We start from the raw sequence: 9,020 nt of genomic DNA, 5'->3' as shown, positions 1-9,020 counted from the left end.
ACGAGTCTACAAATACTCAAAAAGTATTATCAGCTGATAAAAGCTATAGAAGATCATATATATGATGTGATCTTAGGGTAACTCTACACCTCGAGGGGTGCGGAAGGTCACCCCAAATAGATAGAGTTGCCAGAAATTCTTAAGTTCGGGTTCGATTAATGGCAGGACGGTTGCTGGGTGTGTTTCACGGGGCACTCAACAAGAGCAATTCCAATAGTATAGCCAACTGTTGGCTATAACAAGATGTCATATCATTTGTAGTCATCATATAGCTAACATGTACAATAGTTGGCGATAAGAATGTACTGTAGTACTTTACTAATATATGGGCCCACCTTTCACTCTCACAAGGTGCCTAGGAGCACGTGCAAGAGCTGGCTATTGCATAGTAGCCCACCTCCCTTCTCTCCCCTCTTCTCTCTCCTCCAACTCATCTAAAATATATTATTTAATGTCTTATAGTCAGCTGACTGGACTCTATTGTACTTGCTCCAAGTGTCACCGCATCGTCAATTTCCCATCAGACGATGGCAAGGGCCACGTGTCCAAGTATTTGAGGGCTGCCTAGGACACGCTCAACATGTAGGTAAGCTGTCCCGAGTGCCTTCAGAGACTGGTAGTTGGTTTATGTGGAGTACAATTTTATTGCACTAATATTAGACTAGTCATAGTGGGAAGTAACATAGAGTAGTAATATGCACATGTTACTACTCTATGTTACTACCTTCATAGTGGTTAGTAACATCAAAGTAGTATCATACTATCTCCGATTCAAGGAATAAGGCACCCTTGTTTTACGTGCTTTTCGTTTAACTAAGTATTACTTCAAATATATAAAGATTATTTGTATAAAATTAACATCATTAGAAAGTGCTTTTCAATACGAATCCAACAATACTAATTACATATAATATAACCAAGATTTTGTTGCTCAATTTTTATGTTCAAAATTCGTCTTGGAATACGCGTACGCCTTATTCCTTGGGATTGAGGTAGTATATGTCTTCATTAATTAGCTTATAGACTCATTGTATCTTGAGAAGTGTGATGTTACAGTAACATAGCTATGTTACTTCATCCTCCTCTTTCCTCATTAACTCACTGCCACATAAGCAAATTTGCTGAGTTGGACACTTAGTTACTAGTGAAGTTACTCCCACTATGAGTAGTCTTAGGTACTTCATTGTTGTGTGCCCGATAAGTTACACTCGGCAAACTATATGACACTCAACAATTGCGCCATTTTCTGAAGTGTATGATAGCGCATTATAGCATCATTTGATATGAAATGATGAGAACTACTATAGATATCACATCTTTTCTACGTGATGCTTAAAATTCTCGACCCCCTAGTGACTTGCGAAGGCTTTGATAAATTCCCAAATCACCCTTTCCGTATATGCGCGAAACGCGAAACGCTCCCGCGCGCACCTCCTCCTGAACCCCTCGTAACGCTAACCGCCTCCCGCTGCCGCCGGGCCAAGACCGCGGGGCGTGGCGGCGGCCCTTCCTCGTGCCGCGCTGTGGACGGTGGCCGGGATCCCTCTTCGTCGCTAAGGCCGGTTGGACGCGATGGTGCTGGGCGGCGGCAGCCAGACCTTGGCGCTGCGGCCCCCCGCCTCCCGTTGGCTCCTCACCGCGGCACGCCGGTGGTGGCTGGTGGTGGGTGGCCAGGTCCTCGATCTGCGCTAACATCCCCCCGCCTCTCGCCGGTGCATGGAGGTGATCTTGGGCTTCTCCCGTGGCATGAGGTTGCCCGGGGCAGCTGATGCGTGTGATGACACACGTCCGTTGGGAACCTCAAGAGGAAGGTGTGATGCGTACAGCAGCAAGTTTTCCCTCAGTAAGAAACCAAGGTTTATCGAACCAGTAGGAGTCAAGAAGCACGTTGAAGGTTGATGGCGGCGGAGTGTAGTGCGGCGCAACACCGGGATTCCGGCGCCAACGTGGAACCTGCACAACACAATCAAAATACTTTGCCCCAACGTAACAGTTGAGGTTGTCAATCTCACCAGCTAGTCGTAAACAAAGGATTAAACGTATTGTGTGGAAGATGATGATTGTTTGCGAAGAACAGTAAAGAACAATTGCAGTAGATTGTATTTCAGATGTAAAGAATTGGACCGGGGTCCACAGTTCACTAGTGGTGTCTCTCCCATAAGATAAACAGATGTTGGGTGAACAAATTGCAGTTGGGCAATTGACAAATAAAGAAGGCATAACAATGCACATACATATATCATGATGAGTACCATGAGATTTAATCAGGGCATTACAACAAAGTACATAGACCGCTATCCAGCATGCATCTATGCCTGTCCACCTTCAGGTTATCATCCGAACCCCCTCCAGTATTAAGTTGCAAACAACGAGACAATTGCATTAAGTATGGTGCGTAATGTAATCAACACAAATATCCTTAGACAAAGCATCGATGTTTTATCCCTAGTGGCAACAGCACATCCACATCCTTAGAACTTTCTCGTCATCGTCCCGGAATTAATGGAGGCATGAACCCACTATCGAGCATAAATACCCCCTCTTGGAGTCACAAGTATCAACTTGGCCAGAGCCTCTACTAGCAACGGAGAGCATGCAAGAACATAAATAACATATATGATAGATTGATAGTCAACTTGACAAAGTATTCAATATTCATCGGATCCCAACAAACACAACATGTAGAATTACAAATAGATGATCTTGATCATGATAGGCAGCTCACAAGATCTAACATGATAGCACAATGAGGAGAAGACAACCATCTAGCTACTGCTATGGACCCATAGTCCGGGGGTGGACTACTCACACATCGATCCGGAGGCGATCATGGCGATGAAGAGACCTCCGGGAGATGATTCCCCTCTCCGGAAGGGTGCCGGAGGCGATCTCCTGAATCCCCCGAGATGGGATTGGCGGCGGCGTCTCTGGAAGATTTTCCGTATCGTGGCTCTCGGTACTGGGGGTTTCACGACGAAGACTTTAAGTAGGCGGAAGGGCAGGTCAAGGGGCGTCACGGGGGGCCCACACAGTAGGCCGCCAGGGCTTGGGCCGCGCCGCCCTAGTGTGGCGCCACCTCGTGGCCCCACTTCGTTTCCTCTTCGAACTTCTGGAAGCTTCGTGGAAAAATAGGCCCCTGGGCGTTGATTTCGTCCAATTCCGAGAATATTTCCTTACTAGGATTTCTAAAACCAAAAACAGCAGAAAACATCAACTGGCTCTTCGGCATCTCGTCAATAGGTTAGTGCCGGAAAATGCATAATAATGACATATAATGTGTATAAAACATGTGAGTATCATCATAAAAGTAGCATGGAACATAAGAAATTATAGATACATTTGGGACGTATCAGCAGCATCCTTGGGTTCGACGGTGGAGGTGGCCCTCTTATTCGCCGAAGATGGTCGTCCTACGGATGGTGGTGGTGGGTCTTTCGATCTGTCACCGCGTCCCGGCGGCGAGATGGAGAGGCGTGCAAGCCGGCGACGACTGTTGTCGCCAGTGGAGGGCTAGCTTTCGGATGCGGTGGTGCCCAGGGCGTGTGCGGTGTCTCCGGACAACGGAATCTGCGCTTGGTGTCTCCGGCAGCATCTGTGGCTAGCCTGGGATGGTCGCCGGCATGGGGCCCCGACTTGAATAAAGGCGGCGATCCTAGGGTCTCTCTTGGGCGAAGATGAATACTTGCCTGAGGTTTGCTCTTCTCGATCTGGCAGGAGTGTTGAGTTTCGGAAGGCGCCGTTGGTGAATGTAACAGTGCTTTTGTTTGCCTGGAGTTTGCTGGATCGGTGGTATTCGGTCATGCGCATCCATGCTTTTATTCCGGCCAATTGGTTCTGGAGGGAGTGGTGCGAAGCTCTGGTCTGTGTTGGCATCAAGAGACATTTGGTCCATGATGCAGTCAGATGAAGGGAATAACATGACGGCCGGAGCGGAGGACTAGGTAAGGGGGGGGGGGGTTCAAGTCTCCGCGTTGTTGAGTGACTTGCTTGGTGTCCAGAGCTCCGCAGCAGTCGTATGGAAGTGGGAGCGGCAGCACAGGTGAAGTACAGAGTCCTACCTTTCAGGGTGAAAACCCAAGGTCTGACCTTAACTGATTGTGCCTGACAATGACCTTGTTGGAGACATTGTTTTGAGAGCGGAGACTATCTTCAGGGTGAAAACCTAAGACCTTTGGTCGGGCGACGACGGCGCTGGTGCACCGTTTCCTTCTTGGAGGCGTTGTTTTTGGAGATTCTGTATTTCAGGTGTTGTCTTGGTGGTGGTTGTATTGTTGTTGCTAAGCCTAGGATGCTATAGCGGGACTTTGTTTCTTAGTTTTGTTTTATTGTTTTAGTTGTGCATCCGTACTGCTATTAGGGTGTGCGTTGTTACATAGGCTGGATATAATTGGTATCTTATGATATCAATATATTCCATTTATCGAAAAAAATGTGTGCTCGGTGCACATGGATGGTTTGTTGATAACCAATCACATTCTAGTCCAGTTCGCCGAGGTACTGCCCTCCATTTTTTTTTTGCGAATGGAGATATGTATTAATTAACTCATAAGATTACAATCTCCCCGACAGAGAGTCGGTATGTTTGCCGGACCTGACTGTAGCCAGACCGCTGAACGCTTCTCAGAGCGACTAAAGGATGCCATAGTATGATTAACTAAATTTTGTGAACGTTTAATCTGCACTAGCTTGATCTGCGGGTGCTCCAAAATCAGATGTTTGGTTTCTTCAACTAGGAATAACAAAGATGATCTGTCTCCCACGGTTGAGGTTACCAATCTGATCACCTCGGACGCATCAACGGCGCATTAGACCATTGCTTAGCCAGAGCAATGCCTTCCATGGTAGCGGCCAGCTCAGCCTCCAAAGCACTCGAGCATGTACTCAGGTAACGGCAAGAGGAGAAGATAATCTCTCCTCTATCATCGCGCAGCACCATTCCCGCCGCCCCATCGCCATCATGTTGCATGAAGGAGCCATCGACATTGAGTTTCACCCATCCTGGCGACGGAAGCTGCCATTTGCTCTAGACCTTTGCATCCCGTTTATTCTCCTGTGTGTGCTCCTTACTCTTCCGCCACCCATGAGCCTGCACGACCATCTTCCCCTTTACAACATCTGCATACGGGTCCTCCTTGATAGACATGATTGAGTCGATGTAGCTACAAAGGAATCGCTTGGAACTTTCAATGTTTGGCGCCGGCTTGAGGTGGGCGATCTCATTGCGTACGTACCAAATTCTCCAGAAAGTCATGAGTATCATGGTTCGGACAGGCTCTTCATGCTCCATCAGGAGTTGTAACAGCCACTCCGATCCTGTGTTCCTCACTTCCTCAAGCGCTGGTATAGGCCATGAGTCCTCCATTGCCTTCCATAGCACCGTCGCTACTGGACATCTGCAGAAAGTATGGAAGGTGTTTTCTCGTTCCACACCACAAATTACACATGTGTCAGTTACCGCCAGTTTTCTTTTGCACTTATTCTCCATTCGTGGATAAGCTAGTGTACGCTTTAACTTTTATCTTAAGTCAAAGCATTAAAAGTTCCTTAACTACTACTCCAAATAAAAAAATAGCAACATATACGACATCTAATATTACAAAATTATTATATTTCAAAACGGATCTAGTGATACAAATTTAGGGTCGTAAAGATTTCTATTTTTAAACATACACTTATTCATGCAGGGTGGGAGTACTTAATTACTCGACCGAACGAAGGGCATAAGCGTCAAGCGCAGGGTACTCCATCGCACTAGCTTGTGCTCACGCAGGACGAGCGGGCTGCCTCTGAGCGGCGCCTCCTGCCTATAAATACCAGCAAGGCGCCTCCCGTGTACTAGCAACCGCATCACACACTTCCTCCGTACTTGCTCTATCAGAAGAAAGCTTGACAAGGTCTCGGCCATGGCGAAGGCGGCGGCCATGTTGGTCCTGGTGGTGCTTGTGGTGACAGCGGGCGGTGCCTCTGCGGCTCAGTGCAACGCGAGTAATCTGGCGGTGTGCGCCGACCCGATCCTTACCGGGTCCACCCCGTCGGCGTCGTGCTGCTCCAGCCTGCGCGCGCAGCGGGGTTGCTTCTGCCAGTACGCGCGCAACCCGGCGTATGCTGTCTACATCAAAAGCGAGAACGCCCGCAAGACCCTCAAGACCTGCGGCGTCGCCATCCCGCGCTGCTAGGCGCCGCGCCGCCGCCCTCCGGCCTGTCGCCGCCGGTTGCTCCGTCGCAGAGCTCTGTACGCGCGAATCGTACGTGTATGGTCTATGTCTATGGTGTGGGTTGTGTACGAAATAAACTGTGTGCTTGGATGGGTAATTTGGGTCGACGGATGGAAGATGGGTCTCGAAGTCTCGTGTAATCTATATGTACCTTCGACAGATATATATCCGCACTAAATATTGCTATACTGGCCAATGGTCACTGCGTGATTAAACGAACACATCTTTGGGCAAACAATGCCACTCACTCGCTGGCACCGCCGACGCCACTGTTGCGCTTGCACTGTTTTGGGGTCGTTTCATGTGAAATCATTCATGATAGATGTCGATAGCCAGCTGATCCATTTATGACCCATTGAAGGCAGAACATAATCTTGTCGAGCCATTCAATAGGTTCATCCACCTGAAGTTGCGCCGTTACCTAGTCATGAAGTTGTGTTAGCGTCGACCTTCAGTAGCCGTGATCGTGATTGTTCTGAAGCTCCGTTGCCTGATGGAGCCGTGCTAATCTAGGAGAGCGGAGTACAGCAGGCAGAGGCGCGCGTAAACACAGGAAAAATACAGCATCAGTGCATGACCATTGTCATGGTTTTCCAATACCGAACTCATTAACTAACACAGGTCACACGTTTCATGAACTAGTACTATACAACAAGCACCTTGCGCTCACTAGCTAGGGGCCCGATTAGTTGCTCGCAGCGAAATCGTTGTTTCTTGATTTGGCCCACTGGATGCTGCATAAAGAGAAAGGAAGCTTGAATCTGTAGGTGCACTATGTTTGGATCCCAACAAAGTTTCATGGTGTAGTTTTGGTCCATCGATTCGTACGCAACAATCGCCCAAATGTTGGCTGATGAGGAAAGAATCGTCTGTTTGGTTTTGTGCTAACCAACGATGATGTTACCTCCCTATTTAACTTGTGCTCTTACCCTATAGCTAGCCGTTACGAAGCACAACACAGATGGACATAGGCACACAACAGAGTAAGCACACATGATAACAGCTGAGGCAACTATTAAGCATTGTCAGGGCAAGCTATGAAGCCATCACTACAGGAATCGCCCGAGACGCCGACGGCCGGCTGCCCTCGGCGTAGGCTACGCCGACGGCAGCCCTCGGCGTATGGCCTCGGCGTCCAGGTCCCTCGGCATAGGTAGGTTCGCCGTCGGCGTACGGCTGGCCCTCGGCGTACGTCACCTACGCCGACGGCCAGGTGAGCCCCTCGGCGTCTCTGCCCTCGGCCTGTCCTGGCGGCGCGTCGTCACCGTTAACGGCGCGTCGGCAGACGCCGACGGCCTGCCCTCGGCGTACGGAAGCGGCCCGGCGACGAACCGGGCGACGTGGCGCGACGTGGTGCAGCTAGCTGGGCGCCTACGCCGAGGGCAACCCCCTCGGCATAGAGGCAGCGGCCCGGCGACGAACGGGCGACGTGGCGCGAGCTGGTGCGTGCAAGGTGGGCATCTACGCCGAGGGCTACCCCCTCGGCATAGAGCCGTGCATGCAATGGCCACGTGGCGGCCATCCAGACGCAAGGCCTACGCCGACGGCATTGCCGTCGGTCCATGTCAGTGTCTATGCCGACGGCAATGCCGTCGGCGTAGGCCTTGCACAAACTTTTTTTTTCGTTTTCCAGTTCCTTTTTCTGTTCCCTGTTGCAATTCAAATTCAATTCAGCAGGTGCAGTTCATCCAAATTCATCCAAAATCGACCAAATTCGTCATAATTCACATAAATATCATATAATCCACATAATACCATACATGGTGCACATAATAGCATACAAGCGGAGAGCGGAGAGTGCCATGTCATCCAAATACATAGTAGTAGCAAGCAAACCCTAGTTCTAAGCTGACTAGCGGAGGAAGGAACCGGGCGGGGTGTGTCCGCCCACATCGTTGGCGAAACGAGCAGCCCGGGGTTGCGCTCCGGTAGAAGCTGCAGAAGAACCACTCGGAGAAGGACCGGTGCTACGCCCAGGAGAAGTCGACGGAGAGGCACCGGGAGTAGTCCCAGGAGTAGTCGACGGAGAGGCACCAGCAGAACGCCCAGGAGACCGACCACCTTCATGAACCGGTGTGACCTCGCACCCATCCGGCGAGGCCTGGTTCCCGGACCATCCCGTTCCCTACGTGTTCCCTACATGTTAGCAACTTGCGAGGCAAAGGAAAGTGGTAACTACCGGTTTGGCAAAGAACTTACCTCCGGTGTGGATCCGTAGTAAGTCGCAGCGAAAGCTGCCCTCGATGGCATGATAGGCATGTCCCCCGCCACGGTAACTCGATCCGGTGGCGGTGTACCGATAGACATAGAAATCATCATTTCCCGCAAGATAGGTTACAAGTCAGGCTTTGCAGAAATAAAGCATCAAACTGAGACTTGTCATCTACTAGCGAGAAGAAAGATTCAGACTTACTCCTATATACGCCATGTAGGCCGTATTCTGCCTATTCCACTGGGCTGATACGCTTCATTGCAGGCTTCGAAGGCCGCCTCGAACTCAGGCTACAATTTCAGAAACAATGAATCTCGTCAACACTTAGCCATGTAGGAAGGAAAACCGGAAAGAGGATGAAAATGAGGAAAACTTACATCGTAGGCGGGTGGACGAGCAGGCCGTGGACGAGGCTGTGGGCTGTCGGCGGTGAGGGTATGCTTGAGACGCGTGTAGCTCGTGGCGTGGGTAGGCTTGACCACCTTATTCGAGAAGGGGAAACGGCCATGCCGACGCCCGCGACTCGACAGGACCAACGACTCCGGGTCGGTCGGCATGCGCAAGGGGTCATCCACCTCCGGGTGACGAGACCT

The 9,020-nt window shown here is 50.1% G+C and overlaps 1 protein-coding gene across 1 annotated transcript; it reads left to right on the top strand.

The window, feature by feature from the left end:
- Positions 1–5,795: 5,795 nt before the first annotated feature.
- On the top strand, positions 5,796–6,403 carry LOC124708656 (non-specific lipid-transfer protein 2P-like). Its single transcript, XM_047240329.1, has one exon. It carries the CDS (start codon positions 5,904–5,906, stop codon positions 6,174–6,176), a length of 273 nt encoding a protein of 90 aa, XP_047096285.1. The 5' UTR covers positions 5,796–5,903; the 3' UTR covers positions 6,177–6,403.
- The last annotated feature ends 2,617 nt before the right edge of the window (positions 6,404–9,020 follow it).

Source organism: Lolium rigidum, chromosome 4, assembly GCF_022539505.1.
Source record: "Lolium rigidum isolate FL_2022 chromosome 4, APGP_CSIRO_Lrig_0.1, whole genome shotgun sequence".
Lineage (NCBI taxonomy): Eukaryota > Viridiplantae > Streptophyta > Magnoliopsida > Poales > Poaceae > Lolium > Lolium rigidum.
Note: the sequence above shows the minus strand (reverse complement) of the source record. Positions and strands in the feature narration are given on the sequence as shown.